The sequence below is a fragment of the Delphinus delphis genome, chromosome 2 (assembly GCF_949987515.2).
Source record: "Delphinus delphis chromosome 2, mDelDel1.2, whole genome shotgun sequence".
NCBI lineage: Eukaryota > Metazoa > Chordata > Mammalia > Artiodactyla > Delphinidae > Delphinus > Delphinus delphis.
In genome coordinates this window covers 30,023,085-30,039,939 of record NC_082684.1, presented here as the reverse complement: position 1 = coordinate 30,039,939, position 16,855 = coordinate 30,023,085, and the positions used below count along the sequence as shown (strand labels likewise).

Sequence of the window (16,855 nt, the reverse complement as noted above, 5' to 3'; positions counted from 1 at the left end):
CAGGTACATTCCGGGAGCCCTACAGGTCTGAGACACCAGGATGAATGTGCGTGTTGAGTCCTGGAGCAACATGGCGCCAGTTCCAACAGGTTCCCCCATAGGGTTCTTTTCCTTGGCTTCACCACTGACAGCCCCTTGGGAAATTAACTTCCTAATTCAGTGCCACAGTTTCCCAATCTCTAAAACAAAGATAAAATCTGCTCCAGACCACAGGGACCAAAAGGTCTGGGGTCAGAAGATGCTAAACTGATCGAAGCAGACTATCTGAGGATTTAACCCAGAAGGACACAAGTTAAAAGTTTGTTCCCAGCCCTTTTTCCTCATTCAAAAAAAAAAAAGTGAAGTTAAAGGCTCTTTTTTAATCAGCTGGCTTTTGCCCAACATCTGCCCGGCTTCAGGGCCTTCTGGTGGATATTCACTACCCACCTTTGTCTCCTGCCAGCTCAGCTTCCCCTTTGCAAGGGCAGAGCTCCATTCCTGGGGGAGCGGTCCAGGGGAGGCCCCTCTCTGGCAGCAGGCTCCTGCCCCTCTTCGCGTTGCCTGAGTTGTGATGGCTGTGCCCTGAAACACCTTGCACGCACCTCTGCAGCCAGGTGCAAGCTGCAGAGAACGCTGAACTCCGCTGTCAGTCAGCGGAGAGAAATGATGTTGCGTGTGTTGTCCTTCAGATGCCCAGGCAAGTGGGAGGTTTGCAAGATGTTTATTCAGGACTGATCGGAGGGGTGATGTCAGGCGTGAGAAACACATAGGTCCAGGGACATTGAGAATGCTTTCAAATTCCAAAGAGCTCGCCCCAGCTGTCATCCTCATCCCACCCACACACAGACACATTTTTATTTTCAGCAAGTAGTAAAGAAACATAGGCAGGATGGCATATTCACAGTGAGGGAGATGGGATGAGGACTGCAGGCCTAGGGAGGACTCCATCAGTGTAAGTTTAGCCCAGGAACAAACGACTTCACAGCAGCCATGATGGGCTCCCCACTCGCCACCCTGTGATGCCATAGATGAGCTCTGTGCTGGGCGGGGGCTCTGCAGCCCTGCCCTCAGACCTGCTCCGAGGTCCCTCAGATTCCTGAGTGGACACCCCCTCGCCTTGCCCTGACCTGGTTTCCTGACAAAGCTCTTAGCTCTGAAGACCTGGGGTCAAGGACAAGTCGAAGCCACGTTTAACCCTGGCCTTTGTTGCTGAAAGCTGCCCGCCACTGGCTGGACTCAGGCAGGGACGCAAAGGAAGACAGGAGGGACAAACCGGGTGCTGGCATGACAAATTGCTTGTGGCATCTCCTTATTATGCATAGAAAGGTCTGACGTGGAAGGAAACTCATGCCTTGAGACAATTCCTCTCCAGGCCGGTGTCCAGTCTCTCACAAGTCGGGGGAACTCTCTCCTCTGAGAACTCTACTGATGGTAGAGCCCAAGGGAGGCTCCAAGAATCATAGACATAACTGCATTTCTAGAGCCTGTCAAGGGGAGCTCAGCAGCACAGGCATCACCTAGGAGCTTGGTAGAGATGCAGAATCTTGGTCCTCACCCCAGACCTGCTGAGTTAGAATCTGCATTTTATCAGATCCCAAGGACTGCATCCCCAGAACGCACACTGAAGTTTGAGAAACACTGGTTTTGAAGACTTACAGGTGGCCGGACCACAAGTCAGTACGGCATGACTCCATGCCATCTACGGCTTCTTTATTAAACATAAACGATTGTCAATAAGAACAATTTATTTTGGAGGTATGGGCTTCCTCCTTTGTTGTCCCAGATCTGAAAGTGGTCTGAGTCCTGGTCTCTTGGAAGTGGCACGGATGAGTGATGAGGTAATCCTTAACTGGATTATCCTTTTTTTTTTTCTTTGTGGTACACGGGCCTCTCACTGTTGTGGCCTCTCCCATTGCGGAGCACAGGCTCTGGACACGCAGGCTCAGCGGCCATGGCTCACGGGCCCAGCTGCTCCGCGGCACGTGGGATCTTCCTGGACCAGGGCACAAACCTGTGTCCCCTGCATCAGCAGGTGGACTGTCAACCACTGCGCCACCAGGGAAGCCCTGGATTATACTTTGAGTATAATTCTAGAACCACTCTGGCTAATATGGGGACCACTAGCCATGTGTGGCAATCAAGCACTTGAAATGTGGCTAGTTTGCAATGAAATGTGTTAAAAGATACACAATGGAATTAAAAAACAATACCAAAAAAAGTAAAATACCTCGTTCATAATTTTTATACTGATTACACGCTGAAATGATATTAGTCATATGTTAAGTTAAATAGAATCTATTGTTAAGATTAATTTCACCTGTTTCTTTTTCCTTTTTTAAATGTGGCTACTAGAAAATGTAAAATGACACATGTGGCTCACAATCGTGATCCAGGAGACTTGGCTCTCCTACAGCCTGCATCTCAGGGAGTTTGGGACAGCCCCAGTCATCACCCTGGAGTGTCTGCAAGGGTCTGTAAATTGTGCAAGGCCATTTGAGAACTTGGGTGGAGCACCCGCCCCTAACAAATAAAAGTTTTGCACAAGTGAAGTGTGAGTTAGGGTGAAAACTTGAAGCATGCTTAACAAGGGAACTGTGAGAAAGCATCCCGAAGAACCGTTAAGTAGGATTTTGCAGAAAAAACACAGCCTAAGGAGCCAGTGTGAAAAGGCAGGAGTGAGGTAACATTGCCAGGCAGCTGGCCTTGACAGGCCTGTGTTGTTTGGTGACAGTGGGAGGGGGCATGTCAGCTCTGCCTTTGCCCCACTTAACAGCACGGTTGCCACCACTCTGAGTCATGTCGCAGCTCTGGCATCCCCCAAACCAGACATTCCCTTAAAGCTAAGGACCCAGGGCAATCACTTGGCCTTGCTGCAGCAAGGTCTGAAGACTGCCACCCGCTCAGAAGTGTAATAACAGATCAGTAGTCAAGAAAACTAACCAATTCCTTCTGCACAGCCACAAAGGAATCAACATCACCTAGAGGCAAATTCTGAACTCAAACTCTCTCATTTCCATGTCCAAGATGGGTTCTATTTTTAGTGACTGGCCCCACTCGTGTAAGATGCTCCATTAGCTCATTTCCAGTAAGGGTGGGAGAGGGTACATGGTGCACTGTCCTCCTTTGAAACAGCCTGGGACAAGTTTTCCTTACTTGAAGCCACGGGAAGGTATCACCTGGCCCAAAAGAGCTGCAGCTCCTTCAGCTCTGTTGGGAAAGTCATTCATCCTGGGCCTGTTCCCACACTGTGCCTGCTTGCTCTCCTCTCCTGGGGTGGCAAGAGAAAGACAAGAGGAAGGGGAAGGCCCGAAACACCTAGAGGGAGAGAAGCTTGGTGAGGCTGGGGGCCACGTGGATGTGTTTATTCCTGAGAGCGCCATGTAGGCACGTTCACTCTCCTGGAAAACTCAGCTCTATGGACAAAGCGGCAGAGCAACCTTGTCCTCAGCCAGCCCAGCACCCCCGACCTCTCCCATCGCTGGCCCAGCCAAGCTCCACAGGGCACTGACCAGGTTTTATTTCCAGCAGCCGCAGCTTCGGATCCTCAGGTGGGTGCAATCGTCTCTTCTTACGCCAGCAGCGGGCAGGGTACGTGTATAGCTGGCCCGGGGCGAGGCCTGTGGACAGAGACAGTGTAAAGATTAAAGGCTCCAGGCTGGATCTAACCTTCTCATTCACAGTGAGGAAAGTGAAGCCCAGAGACGTGAAGTGACTTGTCAAGGTCACACAGCTGGTAGATGGTAGAGCCCAGGCAGAATCTAGGTCATCTGACCCCAGGACCCTTGCTCTGTCTGCTCTACCATGCTGCCTCAGTAGACACAGGCCAAAATGAGCCATCACTGTGACCAAAATCAGTTCTGCTCTCTTGGCCTAGGAAGAAAATCAGAGGGACCTCCAAACCACAAGAAGGACTTTTCCAGATTTACCCTCATCACAGTGTTTCCAAGGCAGTGCATATCCAGCTACTGCCCATCAACTGCCCCTCTGTCCAGGCCAAGCAGGTTCCCTTCAAGGGGGAGCAGCAGAAGTCATTCTGTCTACCTACGGACAGCCTGGATTGGGAAACATTTCAAGGAAACAGGATCAAGGCGCTAGATCTCCTACCCACTGAAGAAGTGGGCTTCATCCACCCACTGATAGCTGCTGGCAGCTCGCTGAAGCCAAAGGGATCCCTGTGCCACCTCCATCAGAATGTAAGCCTGCATAGCCAGCAGCCCTGTACAGCCCTGCCCACCAGCCTGGGCGTTACAAAAAAAAAATGGGCAGGAGTTCAGCGGCTGGCCTCATGTGTCACATGGTCTCCCAACAAGAATCACCACTGAGATTTGGCTTTTGACACGACAGCTCCACAGCAGCAGCATCTGTCATGCCGAGCGCCCCATGAGGAGCCTTCCTGCTCAACAGACAACACTCTCGCGGGCAGCCAGAGAGGCCTTGGAGGAATGTGGACTCCCTGCACTAGACCCTGGTTTGTTCCCAGAGAAAAGGGCAGCGGGTGGAGGCTGAGGGGAGAGGAAGAGGGCTGAAGACTGGTTAGGCGGTTAGCAGATTAAAAAGACTGCTCAATGCACCCCAAAATGAACCAGCAAGCCCACTGACCCACCCCTGCTAGAGTGAAAGCCTGGTGAGGACAGGAACTTTGTCTTGTTCAGGTCACAATCCCCAGAACCAGAACTGTGGCTGACACAGAGAAGAATCAAACTAAACATTTGCAGAATGAATGAATGAATGAATGAGTGAGTGAGTGAGTGAGTGAGTGAATGGAAGAATATGTTCCAGTTCACTTTCATGGAAGTCACAACTCGGTCTTCTGTAGTAAACATGGCATGTGACAGCTGTTAGAGACAGGCAGCCTCCTATGAGAGGGGCACTTCCTAGACCTAGGACCATGAGTAGAAAACATCAGGACCCTATTCCCATCTGCTGTCTTCCATTTTGGGGGGTTTAAAAGTTAAGAGAAAAAAACGGCTTCATTTTTGCATTTTTCAGAGAAAAACCTACAAAAGTTTCATTGCTACACATCCATTCATTCATTTTTCATTTGTACTTGTCATCTCTACCCATGCATAGATTTGGGTCCAAAGCAGAGGACCAGAGTTAAAGGAAACAAAATTTTCCAATTCTTTCTATGTGCTAAGTTTCGTTTTTAATCACACAGCTGCTCCCACAGGTTGCTAGGCTGTGAAGAAGCTGGAGGTTCTGACCCTTCCCCCTGTGATTCTTAGAAACCATCAAGGGTGATAGAGCCTACAGGCTCCAGAGATACCTCTGATGTTATGAGCTAAGGGCTCATCATGTCCTAGAGTCCTTCTAATACTTGACTTTGTTGATAACTGTAAGGTCTTCTGCACAGTAGGAGGATCCTGAAGCTCTGAGTGCCTTGAGCTCTGAGGACCAGACTTGTGACCGATTCATAGAAGACACAATGAATCCAAAAAATAAGCTTGGTCTCGCTCCCATATGAGGTCCACTTTTGACCTCTGTTTGAGGGAAGGCATCACTGGGAATAGTTTGATGTTTCTGGTGTGTTTCACTCCAGGGCTATGTCACCTCTCACCCCATAATTCCTGAATGGGTACATTGAGTCAGAGTCCCTTCCAGATGTTTTGGCCACTTCTGGGGCTGGTGTTCCCCAGGATCCCAGAGAAGGCCAAGTACAAGGGCTGGCCTGCTGCTCCATATCCCAGAACTGGTCCCATAATCCCACTTATCTTGGATTAGCAATTCTTAATCCAGGCTGAAGCCAAAATCACCTGGAGAACTTCTTATTAACACCAATGCCCCAAATCCATGCCAGAGCTACCCAATCCAAACGTAGGTGGGTGGGGGAATTGAGCAACTCTTTTCTTTTTAAGAACTCTATAGCTTGTTACAATAGCTGACAAAGAACCTCTGGATGTCTAAGCATCATCTAGTTACTGCCTGGATGTCCTCTCTGATGTACCAAGACTAGTCTAATGGTTTTTCCAGTAGATTCCCAAGGTTCCCTGTATTTTTCCCAAGCCACTGTCATTAACTGCCTGCTTCCTAGACTGTCCTCTCCACTGGTTTTATAGGATCCAGGGTGGCAGGAGCCATGTCCACCTCAAGTATCCCCAGTGCTTAGCACAGTGCCTGGCGGGCATATCAAGAAATACTTATCAAATAAATTCAACCAGAACTGAACCAGCCTCAGAAACGTGGGAAGTGAATGACCCTTAGCCCCTGCTGTTCCTGGCTCCAGGAGACTCCTCCATCCACATCCAAACCGTCCAGGAAGGACCCCTTGAACGGAGCACAGAACCCACCCCACCCATGCCAAGACGGGAGCCTCTGTGCCTTAGGCTCTTTCTTGCCCCACGCGCTGCTTCATGGTATTTCCAGCCTGACCAAAAGCAGGTTAGTGAGAAGGAACTGGTCCAGACCAGCATACGCAAAAGGTCTAAGTGACAAGAGGTCAAAACTGTCAGTGCTCGTCCAAGTCCTCCACCCTCCCTGAGACTGCGGTCACCACACTTGTTGGTCAGCTGCCTGGGGCCACTCAGCTTGTAGCTGCAGGTCCACTCTCCCAGGAGAGTCCATTTTAGTAAGTAGTTTGAATGTCCAGAAGAAGGGATTGTCTTTATTTCATTCTTTAACTTTCTCTAGTAGATTGGAGAAGCTCCACAGTGCAGAGGACAAGGGCGAGTCCTCATACCCCCATTCCCTGCTACCTTGGAAATCTCACCACACCTATCTGAGCCTGTCTCTTTGCCTGTAAGATAAGGGCGGTAATAATACCTACCTTACAAGGACTGTCGTGGGGATTAGCTCATATTCAAGAAGAAGCTCTTTATAACCATGAAGCATTGTACAAATGTCAGTTATTAATTATCATGAATTAGCTGACTTAGACGAGCCTGGACTCTCTGCCCACGTGACATGACAAGGCTGCTCTTTGCTCCTTTAGCCACAAGGGTGGAAACAGGCCTCCCTTTGATGTCTGCTTCAACTCGTATCAACAAGCAAATGGCCCCAAGAACTCTCTCAGGGCTCCCGCCCCCTTCCTTGCCCTCCTCCCTGGGCTGGCAGGCACCAGGGTGCCTTTACAGGGCCAACACGTTCAGCCCTGGAGTTCCACTTATAGAGGGATGAGCAGAGCCCCGTGAGAGTTATATTGTTTATCTCATTAGAACAGGAGGCACGTAACTCAAGCCCATGTGTGTGGTGGACGAGGAGGGAGGAAGAGGAGGGGGGAGGGGGAGGATAGAGGCACAGCTGGGCCCGGGAAATTAACCTGGAGGAGGGAGCCTGGGGCTAGGGGGGGATATGGAAGAGGGGAAGGGGGAGGCGGTAGACAAGAGGGGGGACCAATCCTCCCCTTAACCAAGGCCACAGCAACTCCTCCATTCACACACCGCACTGAGCAAACTGCTTTGCTATCACTTTGATCTGCAACTCCAGGTACACTTAGGTGCAAGCACAAGCATGACGGACGCACATGCACACACGCACATCCACATGGGAACTCATACACTGGATGTGGGAGAACTGGCTTCAGAGGAAAATTCAGCAGGATGAGCTCGGTGCCTGTGCAGTCGGCAGACTCCAGGCAAATCACTTGTTATATGCGTGGCCTACGTTCAGCAGGTGGGTCCTGAGTGTATGAGCATCTCTGACAGACACAGCATGAGCCATTAAGAATTCAGAAGATGAAATGGGATGGGAACAGATGTGAAAAGAAGAAACAGAATGGCTTCCTCTTCCCCGGACCAGAGCTGAGTGGTGGCATTCAAGCCCACCCAGAGAAGGGCTTTGCCTGCAGCAGCCCAGGCAGGTGGCCCGAGGCTCCCCACAACAGAAAGCTCATTACTTCACAGGACAGACTGTTGGCCAACTCTTACTGTGATAAAGAGCCTCACCTTGCCCTTATTTTGAATCAAAATCTACCTTCCTGTTATATACTTATGCCAATTTGTCCACCCTCGGTCCCAAGAGTGAATAGGTGTCATCTGCATCCCAGCCACCCACCCCATCCACCTGCTTGGGTTTGAAGGAGAGCCTACGGAGAGGACGGAGAAATGGAGGGCAATGGGAGTTGGAAGAAAGAGGCAGTGACTACACCTGCTCGTGAGCCTGGGATTCTTCACCAAGACTGGGCATCAGAATTACAGAAGTAGTTATCGAAAAGGGCAGATGGCAGCTTGGTTCCAGTCCAGTCCTACCGAACCAGAATAATAGAGATTCACCAAGACAACTGTAGTTTGAAAAACTCCCACATAAGGAACTTCGAACAAGATCAAATCTTACTCATATTTATTTCCCCAGGGCCCAGCACATAATAGGTGCTCCATTAATGTTTGTGGCTGAGGATGCCAATTTGGACCAACTGCAGAGTTGGAGGGATGAGTGATAAGCCCCGGGTAGGGCTTCAGGAGTGGGGAAGATGTATTTCCCAAGCACTTATAGCCATGTCATTTCCTAGTGCTCTGTCATCCTCTCTTCTCCTGGCTTATATAAGAGCTGCCCTGATCTCATGGACCGCCTCTTCAGTGGAGCATTCCTGAACCACCCCAGGCCACAGTGCCTCTTCTCTTCCCTGAAAGTCTGGAGTCCTGGGCACTTGGCACCACGTGACAGCACTCGGCGTGGCTCTCTGTCTGGCTCCCCAACCATCCCTTTCCTGCCTCCCCTCCCATTCTTCCCTGTAAGCTTCTCTCTAAGATTCAATTTCAGTGTCCCCTGTGCCAGGACTGCCCAGGCAAGGTAGACCTCAAATCCATAATGCTGCCTGCTTCTTTTGGTCCAGAGGTTCCCAAGACCCTCACTGGTCCCATCACACTCAAAAGCTGACAGAGTAACAGTAGCTAACATTTACTGAGCTCTTACTCTGCTCTAGGCTAGCACCTTATACTCAATGCTATCTCATTGTGACAAAAAGCCTACGAGACATTTAAAGGATGAGGATAGTGAGGAAAGCAGTGATTAAGTAACTGGTGCAGGGTCATACAGCTCATAAGCGTAGCCTAGCTATCATTTCTTTAACAAATGGGGATATACACATATATATATACATACATATATGTTGTGTGCTTGCATAGAGTTTTTTAATGGAAAGATAAACCAAAAATTAATTTTTTAAAGAAGTTACAGGGAAAATAAAAACAGAATAATAGTAACAAGAAGACGAGAAAGTTGCCTTTAGAAAGAAGAAAGGAACAGGGTAAAAGAACAGAGATAGAATAGAGCTAGGCTCTCTCTGAATATACCATGCTTTGTAGATTTGACTTTAGAACCATGTAAATATTTTATATTATTAAATTAAATTAAAATATAAAAACAAACATCTGCTTCTAGCTAAAATGGTTTACCAAGGACCAGATTTACCTTCCCACCTGAAGCCAAGACAGAGAAAAAAATGAAACAAGAGTTTTCAAGACACTGGCCATCAGGCAATGAAGGACCATGATCCCTGAGATACTGGAAATGAACAAGATGAGTCCTATGACTGCCTGGGCTTACTTCCTTGAGAGAGTTTCCAGAGTGCAGCACAAGGAGGAGGAACATGGGTAGAACCCAGCCAACTTCCTGAGTCTGAACTGAAGAGAAAGAGCTGAGAGTCTGGGAAGACCAAGGTAACTAGAATTCAAGGAAAAGAATAGTAAAAAGAAGAAAGCGGCACAGAGAAGGAACTGTGGAGATACACAAAGGGTCCCCTTCAAGTATTCAGCTCAGTACTGATGAGAGCATGCTTGTAAGGAATCTACTCAATGCAGAGGAAAGGACCACCTGTAAGAACAGAGGTGTGCCTGGTTTGCACAAGGGGCTGAGAATAGTCTGTTCCCACAAGCATGCTGGGAAAGTCTCATGATTCATGGAGTACTGGGTAGGGTACACAGAATGGTCTTGCCTCACTAATGAGGAATAATTAGCCCTAGGCTAAGCACTGCTCCAGTTCCACCTAACAAATCTTAAAAGCAAGATAAGAAAAGATCAAATTGTTTCCAAGTCACTTGACAGTGAACCAAAACAAAGTTCCAGAATATTTACAGGAATAAAAAATATATACCGTACCCAGCAAGGTAAAATTCACAAAGTTGGACATCCAATCAAAAATTACAAGGCATGTAAAGAAGCTAGAAAATATGACCTACAATGAGAGGGGGAAAAAAATCAATTGAAACCAAGCCAGAATTGACACTGATGTTAGAATTAGCAGCAAGAATACTAAAAGTTATTATTTGTATTCCATATGTTTAAAAATTAAAAACAGTTTGTTTTAAAAGACTCCAATTTGACTTCTAAAAATGAAAACTACAACGTGTGAGATTAAAAACATACTGGATGGAATTAATGTCAGATTAGACACTGGAGAAGAAAATATTAGAACACTTAAAAACATAGCAATATGGGCTTCCCTGTTGGTGCAGTGGTTAAGAATCCACCTGCCAATGCCGGAGACATGGGTTTGAGCCCTGGTCCGGGAAGATCCCACATGCCACGGAGCAACTAAGCCCATGCGCAACAACTACTGAGCCTGCACTCTAGAGCCCGTGAGCCACAACAACTGAGCTTGCATGCCGTCAACTACTGAAGCCCGCCCACCTAGAGCCCGTGCTCCGCAACAAGAAGCCACCTCAATGAGAAGCCTGCGCACCACAACAAAGAGTAGTCCCCACTTGCCACAACTAGAGAAAGCCCGCATGCAGCAATGATGACCCAACACAGCCAAAAATAAAAATAAATAAAATAAATAAATTTTAAAAAAAAACAATCAATGTAACTCATCATATTAACAAACTACAAAAGCAAAACCACATAATCATCTCAATAGACTCAGCAAAATCAGCTGACAAAAACCAACATCCAATCCTGATTTAAAACTGTCAAACTAGAAATAGGAGCATCCTCAATCTGATAAAGAGCAACTACAAAAAACCTACAGCTGGGACTTCCCTGGCAGTCCACTGGTTAAGACTCCGCACTTCCACTGCAGGGGGCAGGGGTTTGATCCCTGGTTGGGGAACTAAGATCCTGCATGCCATGCAGTATGGCAATAAATAAAAAACAAAAAAAACCTACACTTAACATCATACTTAATAATGAAAGAATGAATGCTTTCACCTTAAGATCAGGAACAACATAAGGATGTCCACTCTTTCCATGTTTACTTAATATTGTACTGGACATTCCAGCCAGTGCAATAGAGAAGTAAAATAAATAAAACACATAGATATTGAAAAGTTTTCTTTATTCACTAAAATAATCAACTATGTAGAAAATGCTGTGGAATCTATAGAAAGCTTCTAGAACTAATAAATGAGTACAGCAAGATTGTAGGATTCAAGTGAATACACAAAAAATAATCGTATTTCTGTATACTAGCAAAGAAAACTCAGAAATTTAATTTTTTTAATCCATTTACAATATTATCAAAAATATTAAGCACTTAGAGATAAATCTGACAAAAATGTGAAAGAACTGTACATTGAAAACTAAAAATTATTGATGAGAAAAATTAAAAGGGATAATAATAAATGGGAAGATATATAACATCCATGGGTTGGATGACTCAATATTGAGAACTGTCAGTTTTCCCCAAGTTGATCTATAAACTCCACACAAGGGCTTCCCTGGTGGTGCAGTGGTTGGGAGTCCGCCTGCCAATGCAGGGGACATGGGTTTGAGCCCTGGTCCGGGAGGATCCCACATGCCGCGGAGAAGCTGGACCCGTGCGCCACAGCTGCTGAGCCTGCACTCTACAGCCTGTGAGCCACAAATACCGAGCCTGAGTGCCACAGCTACTCAGGCCAGCGTGCCTAGAGCCCGTGCTCCGCAACAAGAGAAGCCACTGTGATGGGAGGCCTGCGCACCACAGTGAAGAGTAGCCCCCATTCCCACAACTAGAGAAAGCCTGTGCGCAACAACGAAGACCCAGTGCAGCCAAAAATAAATAAATAAATAAATATTTTTTTAAAAAATCAAAAAAAAACCTCCACACAATGTCAACCAAAATCCCAGCAGACTTTTTGTAGAAATTTACAAATTGATTATAAAATTCTTATGGAAGTTCGAAGAACCTAGAATAGCTGAAATAACTTCAAAAAAGAAGGACAAATTTGGAGAGGTCTTGTATCTATTTTCATTAACAAGAAAACCAGCAAACAACCCAATTTTAAAATGGTCCAAAGATTTGAATATTTTACCAAAGGATATACATGGATAATAAATAAGCACATGTAAATATGCCCAACATCATTAATTAGGGAAATGCAAAGTAAAACCACAATGAGATACCACTATATAACAATAGGAATGGCTAAAACTTTAAAAAGTTGACCATACCAAATGTTAGTGAGAATATAGAGGAACTGGAACTCTCATACATTGCTGGAATGGATATAAATGGTACAACCACTTTGAAAAACAGCCTGACAGTTTCTTAAAATGTTAAATATATACCTTCCTTATGATATAGCCGTTATACTCCTAGGTACTTTACCAAGGAGAAATGAAATTATAAGTCCATATGAAGACTTATACACAAATGTTCATAGCAGCTTTATTTAAAATAGCCAAAAACTGGAAACAAATCCAAACGTCCATCAACAGATGAATGAATAAACTGTGATATAGCCGTACAATGGAATACTACTCAGCATAAAAAAAAATGAATCATTGATACATGCTAGAACATGGATGATCTCAAAATAATTACTCTGAGTGAAAGAAGTCAAGACCCCAGCCACCAGCCACCAAAAAACGAAGTAGATATTATATGATTCCAGTATAGAAAGCATGCCTGGGGATTGGGAGACATATAAGGTAGAGGTAGGAGGAAGAACAGGAAGGAAGAATTACAAGAGACACAAGGAAACTTTTGGGAGTCACGGATATATTCATTATATTGATTGTGATGATAGTTTCACAGGTATACAGATGTCAAAACTTATCAAATTGTACATGTTAAATATGTGCAGAGTACTGTATGTCAGTTATACTTCAATAAAGATGTTAACTTTTTTTTTTTTTTTTTTTTTTTTTTGCTGTACGCAGGCCTCTCACTGCTGTGGTCTCTCCCGTTGCAGAGCACAGGTTCCAGACACACAGGCTCAGAGGCCATGGCTCACAGGCCTAGCCGCTCCACGGCATGTGGGATCTTCCCGGACCAGGGCATGAACCCGTGTCCCCTGCATCGGCAGGCGGACTCTCAACCACTGCGCCACCAGGGAAGCCCAAGCTGTTAACATTTTAATGAAAAAGCAACCCAGGGACTTCTGCTTCTGGAAAGATAGAGTAGATATACTCTTCCATATTCCTCCCACTAAGTACAACTAAAACTCTTAGACTTTGTTTACACAACAAAAATAAGATACTGAAAGGTAAAGAGGCTGACCAGCTAGAGACTTTCAGACCCAAGAAACAACAGGGTGGTGAGTTCCCTGGGCATTCCTTTTGCTTTATATATCCCAGACTGAGTTCTGGAAAAGCTGATAATCCAGAAACACCTACAAATGTAGACAAAAAAAGCCCCAAGAAAATCCTGCTCTCAGGGCTTCCCTGGTGGTGCAGTGGTTAAGAATCCATCTGCCAATGCAGGAGACACGGGTTTGAGCCCTAGTCCAGGAAGATCCCACATGCCATGGAGCAACTAACCCTGTGTGCCACAACTACTGAAGCCCAAGAGCCCTAGAGCCTATGCTCTGCAACAAGAGAAGCCACTGCAATGAGAAGCCTGTGCACCACAACAAAGAGTAGCCCCTGCTCACTGCAACTAGAGAAAGCCCATGTGCAGCAACAAAGACCCAACACACCCAAAAATAAATAAATAAATTGAAAAAAAAAAGAAAGAAAGGAAATCCTGCTCTCTCTAGCTAAAGGACCAGGAAAGGGGCAGCCTAGCAGGGCATACCCTTGCTGGGTTAGTTTCAGAGAAGGTCAAGTGACAAACTGACCCCCCGTCGTGTCAGTGGAGCCCGCACAAGGAAGAGTAATGAGGCACTCTTCCTCCTCCAAACTAGGGTGGTATTGGTGAAGGCTTAGTGGGGAATCTGAATTCCCACCCCCACCCAGCAATAATAAGGTACTCCTCCCCCACCAGGGTGGCAACAGAGACCGAGTGGGGAACATGGACTTCCACATTCATCCGACAGTAACAAGGGGCACCTCTCTTCCCCTGTCAGCACAGTGTCAGAGGAGGTCTGTGAAAATAGAAGATTTAGATAACATCTAGAGTCTCATAACATTATAGCCAAAATGTCCAGGATTCAATCAAAATCAGTCATATGAAGAACCAGGAAAATCTCAACTTGAATGAGAAAATACAACAGGTACCAACACTGAAATGACACAAATGTTAGAATTATCTGACAAGGATTTTAAAGTAGCTATCATAAAAATGTTTCAAACAAACAATCATCAACACTTGAAACAAATGAAAAAATATAAAGTCCCACAAAGAAATAGAAGATATAAAGAAGAACTAATGACAAAAACCAAACTAACCCACAATGAATGGGCTCAACAGCAGAATGCAGAGGATAGATGAAAGAAGTAATGAATCTGGAGAGTGTATAATAGAAATCCTCCAATCTGAGCAACTGAGAGAAAATAGATTGGAAAAAAGAAGGAGGAGGAGGAGGAGGAGAAAAGAAGGGAGCCTGGGGGACTTATGGGACTATAACAAAAGATCTAACATTTTGGAGTTCCAGAATTTTCTTTCCCAGTGGAGTCCCAGAAGGAGAAGGGAAAGAAAGTGAGGCTGAAAATATATTCAAAGAAATAACGGCTGAAAATTTTCCAAATTTGGCAAAAAACATAAGATTCAAGAAGCTGAGTGAATTCTGACAAGGATAAACTCAAAGAAATCTATACCAAGACATCAAAATCAAATTTCTGAAAACTAATAACAAAAAAATCTCAAAAGCAGTGAGAGAAAAATGATACCTCACTTATAAGAGAAAACAATCTGAATGACAGGAGATTTCTCATCACAAACTACTGAGGCCAAAAGGCAGTGGCAAGACATTTTTCAAGTGTTAAAATAAAAGGACGGTCATCCCAGAATTTTATATCCAACAAAAAAAATATCCTTCAGATGGGGCACGTATATACAATGGAATATTACTCAGCCATAAAAAGGAACTAAATTGGGTCATTTGTAGAGATGTGGGTGGACCTAGAGACTGACATATAGAGTGAAGTCAGTCAGAAAGAGAGAAACAAATATCGTATATTAACGCATATTTGTGGAATCTAGAAAAATGGTACAGATGAACCAGTTTGCAAGGCAGAAATACAGACATAGATGTAGAGAAAAAATGTATGGGCACCAAGGGGGGAAAGGTGGGGTGGGATGAATTGGGAGATTGGAATTAACGTATATAAACTAATATATATAAAATAGATCAACTCTTGAAATGAGAACCTGCTGTATAGCACAGAGAACCCTGCTTCACTTCTCTGTACAGTAGAAACTAACACAACATTGTAAAACAACTATACCCCAATAAAAAAATAAATTAATAAAATAAAATAAAATAAAATAAGAATATCTTTCAGGAATGAGGGGCGGAATTCCCTGGTGGTCCAGGTTAGGCCCAGGTTAGGACTCTGCGCTTCCACTGCAGGGGGCACAGGTTCAATTCCTGGTCAGGGAAATAAGATCCTGCATACTGTGCAGTGTGGCCAAAAAAAAAAGGAATGAGGGGAAAAATCAAGACATTCTCAGAAGAAGGAAAACTAAGAATTGTTACTATCAGACCTACTTAAAAAGAATGGCTAAAGAAAGTACTTAATCAGAAAGGAATTATAAAAGCAGGCATCTTGGAACATCAGAAAGGAAGAAACAACAGCAAAAGAGTAAAAATATGAGTAAATACAACAGACACTTAAGTTTTCTAAATTATATTTGACAATTGAAGCAAGAATTAGACATCTGTCTGATGTGGTTTCCAATGTATGTAGAGGAAATATTTAAGATACTGTTGTTATAAATGCGAGAGGATAAAGGATTTAAATGAAGAGAGGAAGAGGTGGGTGTGACTATAAAGGGGTAGGATGAGGGAGATCTTTGTGGTGATGGAATAGTTTTGTATCTTGATTGTGGTGGTGGTTCCACAAATCTATACGTGTGATAACATGGCATAGAGCTATGCACACACATTTCATCCATGTCAATTTTCTGGTTTTGATATTACACTATAGTTACACAAGATATATCCATTGGGGGAAATTGCATGAAGGGTACAGGCGATCTCTCTGTACTATATTTACAACTTCCTGTGGATCTATAATTATTTCAAAATAAAAAGTTAATTTAAAAATGTAATTACATAAAATACAAAAAAAAAAACCCCAGCAATACCTAATAAGTGAAAGCAAAAATGAAACAAATAAATCCAACTGTGTATTGAGTTAGTAGTACAACCACACAGAGGAATTATTTTAAGTGACCTTAAACACAGTAATTTGACTCTACATCCTTAATAGGAAATACGCTAAGGACAAAAAAACAATTGCAAAGAAAGAAATAAAAACTTAAACCATTTAAGTAACCTTACTGATGGTAGTCTCATTTTATTCTGATATTGCTGTGTGTTTATCACAGAATAAAACAGATAAGTAATTATGCTGGCCTCATTAAGAGCCAGTATCCTTTTTTGGTGTGGGAGAAAGGAGATAGAGAATTAAGATAGTTAAAACTGTCAAAAACTGAATTGAATGGGAAATACCAGTAAATTTCATAATGTATTTTCCCTTAAAAAGAGAAATAATGAAACAAGAAATCATATTTCTTAGTTCTGCTCACTGCAAAGTCCTAGAATCAACAACCAACCCAGAAGCAATGAGCACCACCAGATTGTGCTCTCTAAATAATATTCCTACAAAGAGGAAATAGGGGTTTTCCCTGGTGGCG

The 16,855-nt window shown here is 44.6% G+C and overlaps 1 protein-coding gene across 3 annotated transcripts in view; it reads right to left on the bottom strand.

Moving 5' to 3' along the window:
• Positions 1 to 16,855, bottom strand: part of DPF3 (double PHD fingers 3) — a 254,722-nt gene that overhangs the window by 128,328 nt on the left and 109,539 nt on the right. For all 3 annotated transcript variants that reach the window (XR_009518321.1, XR_009518320.1, XM_060004289.1), the window contains exon 3: positions 3,489 to 3,596. Coding sequence is in view for 1 of the 3 variants with exons in the window: in XM_060004289.1 (XP_059860272.1) it covers positions 3,489 to 3,596 (108 nt within the window). In the remaining 2 variants the exon portion in view is untranslated. The remainder of the gene's footprint in view (positions 1 to 3,488; positions 3,597 to 16,855) is intronic.